General features: G+C 35.3%; 1 protein-coding gene across 7 annotated transcripts in view; it reads right to left on the bottom strand.

Annotated features, from left to right (window-relative positions):
• The window catches only part of bma (SCY1-like protein bma), a 751,115-nt gene that overhangs the window by 323,999 nt on the left and 412,744 nt on the right, over positions 1 to 14,372 (bottom strand). For all 7 annotated transcript variants that reach the window (XR_014128907.1, XM_081744332.1, XM_081744329.1 and 4 more), the window contains exon 4: positions 7,883 to 8,003. Coding sequence is in view for 6 of the 7 variants with exons in the window: in XM_081744332.1 (XP_081600458.1) it covers positions 7,883 to 8,003 (121 nt within the window). In the remaining variant the exon portion in view is untranslated. The remainder of the gene's footprint in view (positions 1 to 7,882; positions 8,004 to 14,372) is intronic.

Consider the following 14,372-nt stretch of genomic DNA (forward strand, 5'->3'; position numbering starts at 1 on the left):
CAGCTGAGAGGTCTTGGTCAACGAGCCCCATGAGACCAACACAGCTGTGAGTTAATGGCGTCATTGTTTCCGTGCCTTTCTTCTTTTGTCTACTAAATACAAGCTTAATTAGATGAAATAAATAACCTTGTGAAGTATTCTGAAGGCAGAAAAGAGAAATTATCGTGTCGAATAAATTTCTCAATTAAAGTGTAAATTACGTCACTACACTACATTTGTTTACAAAGGACATGTTCCTTGTTTAGTTGCACTGAATTAATATTGCGACCATCGCTAACGAAGGACTCTTTATTTCACGCGTTTCAACAACAATGAAGTATTCTATTATACTCTACAAGACGTAGCATTGATCGCTTTCCACCACACAACTCTGGTGAGGCAATAATTACTGTATTGTGAACTCAGAGAATACAGGAAAAAATAGAAAGCAACCAAATAAAGTTTCTCTTAAGTAAGAATTAAGTTTTGTTTGTTGTGAAAAAAAGACGTTTGTAATAGAGAGATAATATAGTTCATTACCATTATGTCATCATCATTACCATAGTGCACGCTTTTTTCAACTGATGTGTCGCGCAACACAATAGAATGTCTCGCAAGATTTTAGGGTTCAGAAATAAATTTCATGCTATTCAGGAGGTCTATACAGAGCGCTAACACATGTGCAGCGTGTGCATTTGCACGGGGCTGCAAGTTTCGAGGGGCGGGAAAATCTGTCATAACTATACTATTTAAAATAAATAGTTCTTTTTGGAAAGATACTTCATGATGGGGGCATTTAAATTTACTAAGCTGACCTTCTACCTGAATACTACATTCATAAATCATATTTTGGTCGCATTAGTTTAAGGTCACATGGACTGTGCTAAAGCAAATGGTCAAACAAATCTCAATTGTTGCTTGATTGCTGTCAAATACAAGAATTCAATTCTCGAAGAGTAGCGATCACCTGTTCCATTTAGTTAGTTATCACAGTTTTGATATGAAAACTAGTCTTATCTTCGTCAGGAACAAGTCTCTTATCGTTGAAGGTGGAATCAAGTTTTTTTTCAATTTTTTAACAGATGTAGAAGGAGAATCAAGAAATAAAGATAAAAGAGATAGTTGCACTGGAATTACAAACTGATATATTGAGATTAAAGCTCGATATTGAATTCTATAAAAAGGATTTCCATCTTTCCTCTGCTGGTGTGTTTGCTTTATCTTTCACTAACATAATAGATTATTACTTAAAGAAAATACAGACACAACTAGATTGTATTTGTAGTGATAGGCCTTTCTGAGCGCGAGTGCACTTTTCCTTCCTCTCCTTGTTCCTGATGGGGTAGCATACGTAAAATCGTGGCTTCTGTAGGAAGGGGGCGGCAAATTGCCTAAGGCTGGCCCTGCATCTATAATATTAAATTAGTCATTTTAAACTGAATGCTCTTTGACGTCACAATTTACTGATCGCCTTCTCAGTAAACTATACGGTAAGAAGGAGCATACAAGAAATCTGATGTTTATATAATACAGAAGTTGTAGACGTACTAAAACATGAATATCGTTAGTCATTTTGTGAAGCACAGAAAGAAAATTATAAAAAAAAAAAAATTGCTACCCAAATCATACAATAGAGAAAAAACGGGGACATGGGTGCTCACTAGTAGAGCCCTCACCTTTGGTGCGAGAATTCCTGGTTCGAACCCCGATCACACAAGTTAATGGTGGATAAAATCACGTCCGCGGATTTTATCGGAGTTTTCCTGTTCTCTCTCTCTCTGAGTCCGCCATTTATTCTTTCAATAATTTATTTTCTTTATTCATCCATTTCCTTTACTGTAAAAGGACATAGTTGGGAACGTAAAACAACAAATTTTAACTCATTTTAATTTACAAGTAAGGACAAATAAGCAGAAATTTTTTCACTCCATCCAAAAAATCTGTAACATGCACGTGTGGTCTGCAAGCAAACGACTGTTCCATCCAACCCATAGATTTCTTTCTTTCTTTTTTTTAAATCTTCTCTTTGAGGCGAAACTTAGTGCTCTCAGACAGAAATGGGAAACAATTTTTATTTATTTTTTTATGTCGAAAACAAGGAGACAAGCAAAATAATTCGAACATAGTAGTTTACAAGTATCTTATTGATAATTATATTGAGTTTACATATGGAAATATTTGTTGTAACCACAAGAATGTTCTGTCCTTCCCCGAGATGTTAACAGTGAACAACATATTTTGAAATTACAACCAGCCATTCTTCCAGAAAAGTTCGTCCGGGTTGGCTATGTAAAGATGTGAGAAGGCAGCAATAGAACACTATTCGCTAAAGAACTGACCCTGTACAAGAGTGGCATGTAATTTAATTTACTCCAAATCCGGGAGAGGTTGGGAGACTATCTGCTAACTATGACCCACGGAAGTATACCTGGTAGAAACGCTGAATAAAAGAGTCTGCTTTACTCGTTTTTTACAGCAAAATGAAATGGAGTGTAATCTGTGTAGCGCGGGAGACGACACTGACAAAATTTGATGGGTAGGAGTTGACGACCGGAACACAATCCTTGCGTTCTATTGGATGGTGAAATCGGTAGATCTAGGTCAAGCTTCAGGACTCGGCGCGAATACTATAGTTGGTGTTACCAATCAAAATAAATCATGTAGTAAGTCAACTAAATGTTGCAGGCAAATAAATATTTAATGATGATATTGATGATATTTGTTGTTTCTGCTTTGGAAAAAAAAAATCGTTTCTTACGAATAGTGATGCGTAAAAGTCAACTTTTTGTGGACGAATCTTTTGAAAGCCGGATTTTTAAAAGGAAACTAACGGAAATATTTGCTTTTTTGCACTGCATTATTATTGCCTTACTTTACTACTGTCTTTTCTTTCACGTACTGCATTTCGCAAATATAGGGTGGTGCGGAACCGACTGACACATATCAAAGTTCAATATTGCACGGGCGCGATAGCTTGGAGTGGGTTACGGGTGAGAGATTGGACGAAAATAGGATGCCATTTTATAGGAATATCATAATAGTTACCATGGACATCGATGGATCGGCGAACAATGTTTTTTTTTTTTTTTTTTTTTTTTTATGTGTTCGTACTTATTACAAACGAAGTCTGTCATTAAAGTGCTGTCAATGTTCAGACATTTCATTGTTACCTAACATTATGCTAAAGGTCCATTGTAATCATGGCAGTGTTCTTATGAAATGACATCCTATTCACTTTCTATCTCCCAGTCGCAAAACACTCCAAGCTATCGTGCAATATTCAACTTTAAAATGTGTCAGTCAGCTTCGCGCCACCTAATATGACAGTGTCTTTACAACATACAGTACGTCTTATTCCTATGTTCAATTCAGAGCTGGCTATCTTGATTGCCCTTAAAAACTCGCATTCTGTTCTTTGGCGGAAGAGATTAGTTATGCAACCAATATATTAGTAGTGTCGTTTGAGTTGCCTACAAACTTATCAGTGCCTGAAAGTTCTGCTCGAATTAGCAGGTAAGAAAATGCTACTATGAAAGAACAAATACAAAGCTTTTTTCGGTCTAAAATTACGCCTATATGTCATTCTCCATTAAGAAAACACTTGACTTCGAGCTCTAAATATCCTATTCGAAGAACTAACATGAGTTTACTTTCCAAACTTAAAACCATTGACTGTCATCTCGGGTACGATGTTAGTTTTATATGGCACTGCAAGCTTATTTTTCAGATAATTTCTTCTTTCCTTACTTTTCACCCATATCAATATGCAAAATTACACTTTACGATATAGGATATATATATAGGGTGTATTTTTAAATATATTCAGTACGTTTGCTATTAAACAAAAAAGATATGAATATTCTGTTTGCAGCTAAAAAAAGTAGTGTAGAGGGCATCATCTAACTCTTCCAACACCACCCCCTAAAATCTTAAATGGGAATATACATGTGAGACTTCAACCAGTTCGACAAATATAGCTTACCAGGGAGTGATCATCGCCCCAAAGGCTTGGGCTTAACCTCTAGGGTAGCATTTCCCATCCAAACTTATCATTCTGATCCCAAATGTAACATCCTTCCTCCAAAATTAGTTTTCTCTACTTTGATTGTACCGCCAGGAACAAAAGTTCTCTCCGTTTGGTGAAATTAGCTTCGTAAATAACTTCAGAATGAAAGGACAATTTGAGTACAGTTTTCAGTACACTAAAAAGTATGTACTTTTCTGTAAGTTCCAGCCATAACATCTTTGTACGTTCCATTCTTACCACTTATTCAAAAAATAAATTTTACCAAACGGAAATAATTTTTTGTCGCTGACTGTATCATTTTCAATGAAAAATTATATACTATCGAATATCCTTATTGGCGTAAGCGGGGCTCTAAAAATCTGTCTGTGGGCACCTTTGAAGCTTACACGATGATATAAATAACAACACTTGAAGAGCAGAGTTGAAAAGGGAAGAATCTTCATTAATCCTTGTATTCGATAAAATTGAAAAACAAAATCACCTAGGATGACAACTCAGACGCTTTCGTCATGTATTTACGAAGTTGTTAAGTTTCTTTCAAAGAACGCGTGAATGTCAACAACGAGTAAATAAGATGTATGGTCTTTCATTTAGCCCACTTTGAAATCGATTAAATTTTCTCGTTCTTAACTTAATAGACAAAATTGTATTTGGAAGTTCTAACATCGAAGGGAAATGTTTTAAAATGAACTCGTCTACTTAAATTATAATATGAAAATTTATTTTAAATTCAAATGTAATAAATAGAGTTACAAATAATGCACAGAAACACTACTTTAATTAGTTAAGGGAACATTGTAATAGGAGATGTGTCTGTACTCTTGTAAAAATGAGAAATTCATTCCCGATTTGTTGTTAGAGCTTTTCTATTTAAATGTGCCAATGCTGGTGCTGTTGTCGATGTGCATTTTCCCATACTCCCTCCCCCCCGAAAGACGAAGGACAAGTTTCTGTGGACGATATCTTTCAATAGTGGGATGCGGACAGTACTGCAACATTCAATTATTTCAGGGACTTCGCTGTTCACTGTCTTCTTTGGCATTCTAAGTAGCCTACGATCTTAACTTGACAAAAACAAACGACCGAATGACAAGTTGGCAACACAGACGAGGACATTTACTTCTTTCCCATAAACAAAGGGAAGGTTTCCTTCGTAAGAGGGCGGTAGTGGTGGGGACGAAGTATGTTTCACATATTTTCCGAGGGCACACTTGAAATAGAAAGGATTTACTTTTTTGATCAATTAACAATGTTCTGGTAAAACCTTTGATGTTATGCTGGTAAATAAGGTATGAGCATAGTAACATCTTTCATTCTGACAAGCGACCATTCCGATTTGGTAAATTCAATTGCTGAAAATGATTGCTAGCACTGAATTCAGCATCAAAAGAGAGAGAGAAAAAAGGGTGTATATTGGCAAACTGTATACAGGGTGTGAAATAAATTTATGAGGTCAAAATGCGAAGACAAAACGTGGAAAATGTCTGGAAATGCCATGTTAATTTTGAAACGAGTAGAGGAATTGAGGTCAAATGTTGGATATGAGTGCATCATTGAATAGGCATAATGTAAATAGTGTTTTAACTACCAATTAAATGTAACTGGTTTTGAGAAGAGTCATCAGTTTTACAACCGGCACGTTTTGTTGGAGCGGGTCATTAATATATCAAAGCCCTGAATGGGATAGGTGTTTTTGTGCAAGGTATTACGCCAGCAATCATCCAGTGAAATTAATTTTCATTCTGTTTCATATTTCAAACATTCTTTTTGATGTTCTAGGATTCGATTCTACATCTTTCTACCCCTCGTGCATGCAACGTGTTCATGCACGATACTAAAGGATCTCTAGTTTCTCATTCACGTCACCTTTACAACAGTATTGATACATTGCCATAGAGGGGACGGTCTCAGAGTGGTCTCAACTCAGAGAGAACGTGTTACAGAGGTCTCGAACTGTATTAACCACTATTGATTTCAATAGACGGTGTGCGTCAAGAGCCATATGTCACACAACCCCTTTTCTGTATATTCTTCTTGCATTAAGTCCAATATGGCGGCTTTTCAGGTGGAGCGGGCTGTGAGACAATTCCTTGAATCGCAGGGCACCGTGTTTTACCAGAGTATTTTTTTTTCAAACTAATTGCACGCTACGACAAATGTTTCAATGTCGGTGGCATATGCGTCAAAAACTAGTGTAAGGTGCATAGTTTATGATTCCATGGAGTATTTGTGTTTGGTAATAAACTTTCCGTGTGAAAAGAATGACAAAACTTACTTTCGAAACATCCCTCGTAAAATGTTTGTTTATAAATATATTGTCACTCTTTTCATCATTAAATCAGTAATACTATAATTTTTAAAGACTATTAAAATGCCTACTAATTTTTCATCCATTCAGTAGATTTTGGTAAGACTTTCTCGAAAAAATGAACATCATCTTACAAAAAAAAAATCTAGCTTTGACATGTCTATTTAAGTATTAAATTTTGTTGTCTTGTATTAGAGTAATATAAAACTATATATAGTTTATAGGCATGTGGAAACTTTAAAGTATGACGTGAACTCAAGAGTTCCATAGGGATAGAATTCAGCACCGTTATCTTCCTTGTTATTTATGGATGACCCACTGCCTATACGAGTATCGATATATATAGAATATATCTTGCAGTTACAAGATAATTGCAATATTTGAATGAAGTGTAAACAAAACAGATGTTTACTGCGTTACAAATATGTCACGTATATCCATAATTAAACCTCGAACACAAACGCATGGCACATATTCAGCTGTTATTTTGTAAATGTGACCCAGCAGTATCTGTAAACGAATTCTTGGTAGCTTATCTCAAGGTAGACAACTGCACGTCTAATGGTGGAAATTACGATTGCATAAGATAATAAAAGGGTGATTTTTCAACCATGAAACTCCATCATTTTAATGAATATTATGCAAAGAAATCACATTTCCTTTGCTACTTGGCAATTCGGAGAAAACCTCCATTAGCGCATGTGCGAGAAATGGCCCGGGGGAACGACGTCAGTCCTGTGGCGCTGTGTGCAGTAGTTTAGCAGAGACTGAGCAGTGATAGGAAAAGGTTGTATTGCAGTTTACTCGTCCGCTCTAACAATTGAAAATAAACGCTCAAATAGAAAAAACCGCCAAATATGAAGTGTGTGCGTTAATATGATATCTTAGTGCGAGAAAACATTAGGCACATGCAACTCGTTGCGAACTGTGTGGTGTTTACGGACCAAACGTGATGAGTGATGGTGTCGTACGTGAATGATGTCGAATGTTTTGAGTACGTACTCAAAAATGTTTGAAGCAGTTCCACTGGAATGTTTCTGATCATCCTCCCTATAGCTCAGATTTAGTGCCGAGCAACTACCACCTCTACAGGCAACTGAAACAGTGGCTTGCCTCGCACCACTTCTACAATGACAATGTGCTTCACAATGCTGTTAGCTGGTGGTTTTATTCCCAGACGGGACATTTTTTTTTTTTTTTTTTTTGTCGAAGGAATTTCAAACCTTGTAAAACGTTATGACAATTGTCTCAATTTGGATGGTGAATATGTTGAAAAGTAATGTAATGTTGTACTTTTCTAATGTGTATAATAATAGTTTTATATTTGCGAGTATATGTCACAGATAACCAAACGGCGTTTTCTTCCGTCTTGCCCTCGTATATTGAATATTCACACATCTTTATCAGTAGATAATATCAACCAGCTGAAAAGGAATATTATGTATATTTTCCAAATACTTGTTTTTATCATCCTGATTTAAACCCCAGACGAAATTTTGTCTGCTATGTACAGGAAGAAGCAGTAAATTGACACAGTAAAATAAACGAAACATTAAAAAGTTACTTACCTGTAAATTCTAGTCCACCAAGCTTCCACGTTCCCTTTTTCGTCACTAGAATACTACTGGGACAAACATTCCTATGAAGCACATGACCAGAATAATGAAGGAATGATAAGGCCTCGGTGACCTGAAAAGAAATTTAACAATAAGTTTTCATTTAAATACGAAATGAATTTATATCTCCCAAATACTACTGTCTACCCAAGGAAAAAAGCAAACGGAAACGCCAACACAAATTAGTCTATCAGAAATAAATAGCTTAAATGTATTCAATCCGTAGATTGAGTAAGGGAGGAAATCACGAAGTTAGGCGGATGGGTACAAGAATCATATTACTATGTAATTATTCACTCATTTCTTTATCGGGAAGGGAGAAATACTACAGTTCAAAACAATTTAGTTTTTCCACGATTCTTTTCGTTTCACATAATTCGTGAGATCGCACGAACTAGTGGATTTCGTGTGTGATAACGTGTTATCTGCTCAAGCCGGTAGGAAGTACACGTGTACGGACCCCATAATGCTTCTAAGAGACGATTCGACGTACACGTATACGTCCTGTATAGTTGTGACGAAATAATGCATATTTTGCCATCCATTGTTTTCCGACATGAACGAAAACGCATGCTGCTCAAGAGTAGACCGCAATGTGCTGCCAACTGTTGGTTTTCCTTATTATTGCATAAAATTATGTTCAATTTTATGACATTATGTGAAACTTGCTCTTTTGGGGATTTAAAGTTACCGCCTCTCGAAACGGCTGATGGATATTTAACTCTGGAGAGAGTAATTAGCAATTCATGTTCGTGTTTAGATAACTTTAACGTTCGCAGATTCCCTCAGCGTGGGCATTCCTTAGTACAATCTAAATAAATATATGAGATTTACAGAGTGTTTCAAAACAACACCGGCAACGTTTGATTCCTAACACCGAGATAAGACAAAAAGTATAGACCAATCTGGGTGCACCAATGCTTCATTTCGGAGTTATAGGCTGCCGAAAACTTGTAAATATGAACTTTAAAGGTCCATAGCTGCAAAACTAAGGGACCTACCGTAGTCGGATCAAGACTTCATTTAGAAATTAATATGTGCGCTTTCCAAAAATACATATTTCATCCTAAGAATCCTAAGGTACTTCCGTAACAATTTTTATAGAGGGAGTTTGGCTACTGTCATATAATTTGAAGTACTCACCAAATACCTCTATAAAAATTGTTGCAGAATTATCGCAGGATTCTGAAACTCGGATATTTGAATAGAACGAATACTAGTTCCTAAGTGAAGTCTTGACCCGACTACAGTAGGTCCCATAGTTTCGCAGCTATGGACCTTTAAAATTTATTTTTTCATGTTTTGAGTAGCTTGTAACTCCGAGAGGAAGCATTTAAGGACCTAGGTTGATCTATACTTTTTGTCTTATCTTGGTGTCAGGAATAACCTCCCAAACGTTGTCGGCGTTGTTTTGAAACACCCTGTACATTTTTTTCTACATTCATAGTACCTCTTCTTTAAATTCAGGTTAAACGTCGCATGCTTATGTTTTATGGACTAAGTGAGACCAATCTTTCTAACAACAAATCTTTGTGTATTTCCCTCGACTTCATTCCTGGTCTACCTAAATATATCTTTCCAACAAGATTCAGAACTAGAATTAAATACTTTAAGTGTGTATTTATCATGTGAGCATTGTGTTAGTTCATGTTAGACGTCTCGATTTTATACATATGATACTTAGTGACGAGCACAATTTGAGAGATCGGAACGAGAAAATAATTAACTTTGTCAGTTATTAATACATGTAATGAATTCAGTTTTTTTAAAGTATAAATTCGAGTGCTAGAGAACAATTACGAATTTTTTGAGAATTAGTAAATTTAAGAGTGAAACACATGCACAGCTTCCAAAATATGAGAAGAGTATCTCATAGTACTCATGCCCTATTCAAGACAAAAAACAATGTACTTATCTATATTATCATATCTTGCAATCAAACCTCATTTTAATAAAATTTGGGGCACTACATTCAAAATCCTGCTTCATGTTAATTCAAATTCCCCTCAAAATTAAAAATTTCAGCCAAAATACATGTTACAACATGTCATAGCGTTGTCATTTTTCATCATAGAAGGACACAAGGTAAACCAACCGAATTAACAGCTATATATTCCAGTTCTAGAGAATATTTATCATTTTCTTCTACAATTCTCAAATTTAATGGTTGGTCCTCCCAAAATTTAACAGAGGAACATCAATGTATCCATGTCTAATGAAGGAGAATGAACTTCTGTATTCAACCATAAGACATGACAAAGGCTCATCAAAATAGATAAATGAAGTCAATAACACATTTTTGTAATAGCACTTGTTAAAAAATTCAAGTCTGAAAAGGTTAATCTATTTTTGTGAACATTTATATATAATTCCTAACTTAATCATTAGGACAAATGAAAACTCTAGTATCAGGGTAGGAAATCCTGCATCCTACTTTGAGATCAAACTTTCTTTGAAATTCTGAAAATAAAATTAGCCGAAGACAGTGACAAATTTAGAAGCGGCTTTATAATTTAGCTTCCGTGTCATACAGGCCGATCATTGATACAGTATTAATTAACTGGTTTATTCTTCCTTTCTTTTTAATTATCCATTACGAGACATGATTGTCTTCAAAAGACATTTCTAATTTTCGTTTTCATATTTTCGAATTTACCAGCTGCGAATCGTCTACATAAACATAAAGATACATAAAGATTTCTTACTTCGAAGTAAATGCTGCTTCAAAACTGTAAGTTCTAGATACTTAATTTTTTTTTTTTGTGATATTGTTGGGAAAGACATAATTATTTTAGAATTTCAGAACTGTATCAGAGAGTTCTCACAAGAAAAGCGAACGTTCTAACACAGAGCTACTATGGCCCAAAATTTTGAGTGAGATAGTGTTCACGTTTAATACAAAAAAAAAAATCATGCCATGTTTAACGTTTTGGATTTTGAAGATCAACATAAAACCGAAGTTTACAGTGGATTTCGATTATTATTAGTTTCAGTAGGAGAGGTCTGTTCTTGAGGTTCTGAAGCCATATCAAAAAATAATTTCACGTTGTATGTTTGTCTTGTTAATCTTTTGCGATTTTGTTATAATTGCAAATACTAGATTTCAAACATGTTCATTTGGAATAAAGGAATAAGAGCATAGGTGAAAAATGTTCTTAGAACGGTGAATCCACATGAAGAAACCACTTTTCTCTATTTCTTAGCCCTTTAGCTCTGATATCTATCGACTGACAGACGTAGCATTGCTATAAGACTTTCCATTTTTGTGCACAGCATAGTTTGGAAATCTAGAAGAAAATTAGGACACATGTTGGTGACGTTCAGGACACGTTCCGAACAACGAGATCGACGTATGTTTCCGTTAGAGACACAGTCGTCCAGTAAAGTGCTTCGTTACACGAGAGAACTACTTTCAAGGTGTCAACAGCCGATAATGTGCAGCAAAATAAATATGATAGGCATGTTTCAGACAACCTGTTACAGAAATGTTTACGGTAGTGATACTGTTACCTAACAAATTGTGCCGATTCACAGGGGAACTACTTTCAAGGTGACAATAGACGCTAGTGTGCAGCGATAAATATATTTAGTCACGTTCCAGGCAACAAACTACAGAAACGTTTCAAGTAGTGATATTGTCGCTTAGCAAAATACATCGCTTTGCAAAGGAACTACTTTTTAGGTGACAGCATTCCTTGGTGATAAGTATGCAAACATTTCTTTTTACAGCTCATCCAAGGAAGGAAATGACTACATCTCGTAAGAAACGTGTACCATGGCATGCGACTAATAGAACAAAATGCAATGATTATGAAAAAAAATAATAATGAATCCAACAGCTTATTGAACATATAAAAATATCCTTCGCTTTCTGATACTGTTCGTGTCAGTACTAGTTTAGGATGAATTGTATACGGTAGTACGTAATGTACTGGGGAGTAGGACAATATAAGAACAATATTTGGGAATAATTTTCCTGTTTTCATGCTCTCTAACGCGACAATGAACATAATGTATGTAAGTCACATGCCATTTAATTTCTAAATATTCAGCTTCTAGATGCACGTTTCTAGGCCAAACAAGACCTGAGTTAAGAACATTTGTAACTAACTCTATGAAATTGACCCGGTACCAATGGCAAAATGGTCTTGGTAACCATTTAAGAAAACGTATAGTGAAACTCAAGTTACTATTGTGACGGACAGGTATACTCTTCCTGCACTAAGAAAAATCCGTTATCCGGACAACAATATATTGTAGAGGCCGCAGTGGCTCAGTGGTAGAGCGTTCATCTCTGGTGTATGGGGTCGCGGGTTCAAACTCTGCTCTCACCAAGTGAACTTTGTGGTGGAAAACACCGTGTTCGTGGGTTTCGTCGGGGCTCTCCTGTTTCCTCCTACTTTCTTCATTTCACCCCTTCATTCATTTATCATCATCACCGTCTCCTTTAGCCTCACCGGCATAAAAGTTCGACGTAAAACTCAGATTTCATTTCATTAAAATGAAATGAAAGCTTTAAGTTTTACGTCCCACTGCTATGCCGGTTAGGCTAAGGGAGACGGCGATAATGAGAGATGAGTGTAATGGTGGAATGAAGAAAGCAGGAAGAAACGGGAGAGCCCCGAGAAGACCCACAAGCACGGTGTTTGTCCATCACAAAGTCCACTCGGCGCGAGCTGGGATAGAATCAGGGACCGCAAGCACCGGAGGTGAACTTTCTACCACTGAGCCACCGCGCCCCCATTTCATTTCATTCCAACAATATATTGTACAAATATACGGAATCAATAAGTTTACTACAAAAATCTGTGCGGATCATATGTTGTCAATATACTACGTACGTACTGCCTTTTTTCCTGCTTAGATGTTACATCATGCCGGTGCAGGACGTATAAAATCCATCAGTCTTCTGTATATTACATACGTATACGTATGTTACATATGTCACTTATATGTTTTATACGTCCATCTGTATGTGAGATTCTTACCGGCTATATACAGTTATTTTTTTCATACGGAAAATACGTATAGATGGAACACTTATACGGAAAGTATTATAAAACATAATTTTCAGTTATACTTACTGTCGGATGTTACATCGTTAAGTCAAACTAGTCGTACGTTAAGTCAAAGAACTAGATTGTTTACGCATGCGACATATGATTTTACGTACGCCACACACGATTTTTTTTTCTCTGTGTGTTACACATAGAGTTTAAAAAAGAAAACAAATCATGCGTTTCTCATTTTCTATTGGCGGGTCGATATTTAGCTATCCCTTTTATACATACGCTTTTTCACAAATTTCTTTAATCTTTAAAATCAAAGGATAAGGATGAATTTACTTTGTGACCCTAGTTATCTTCTTCTCCATCTCTTCATAGTTTCCGAAAAAAAAATATATATATGTTTTTCGTCTAATTCTGTTAAAACGAAGGAGAGTCTCATGAAGCGGTAATAATGCGTCAGTAACTGAAAAACTCTCAACACTCAACGAAGCATGAACGAAGGGATTTTCATCGAAAACAGAGAAGAACATGAGTACGAAGTGTAAGAAAAATTGTGCAAGAAAATTTGTGCAGAACAAACCAAATTAGCATTAAATGCATAGCGTACACAGTCTTGAACTTAAAATCAGATTAATCTTTTAACAGTTTAAAAAATACGCGCACCATATGGGAGCAGTAAAACAAAACTTTGTGACTTAGTAACAACTTTTATACTCGGTAACATTCTTTAGGGAAATTACAACGAATTATTTGCAACGTATTGCCGTGGCATCCTTGCATTAGGCATCGCATTAACAATACGCTTAAGATAACAAATTCATAAAATAACAAATATTTGAATATTATAATGAAAATAAAATAATTCAATACAATCGGAATGAAATAATGTTTTGATACAATCACAAAAGAATAAAATTTGATGCAACAAGAATAAAATAATAATTGATAAAAAATAAACTAGAGACTGATACAGAAATAATAAAGTTATGATGCATGCAAAAGGACGAGACAATGATTCTTACAATCAGAATGAAGTAACCTAATGGTTTGATACAATAACAATAAAATAACGATTGATGGAAAAGAATAAACCAATTGATAAAGAATAAAATAATGACTGATACAGAAATAATAAATTAATGATTACCATAAAAAGAATAACATAATGGTTGACACAAAAAGAATAAAATAATGATTGACACAGATAGGATAAATTAATGATTACAAAGCACTACAAAAAGAATAAAATAATGATTCATACAGAAAGAATGAAACAATGATTGACACAGGAAGAATAAATTAATGACTACAAAGTACTACAGAAAGAATAAAATAATAATTCATACAGAAATAGAAAAATAATGATTGACACAGAAAGAATAAGCTAATGATTACAAAGTACTAGAAAAAGAATAAAATAATGATTCACACAA

The sequence above is a fragment of the Thermobia domestica genome, chromosome 17 (genome assembly GCF_964235325.1).
Source record: "Thermobia domestica chromosome 17, izTheDome1.hap1.1, whole genome shotgun sequence".
In the NCBI taxonomy this organism is placed as follows: Eukaryota; Metazoa; Arthropoda; class Insecta; order Zygentoma; family Lepismatidae; genus Thermobia; species Thermobia domestica.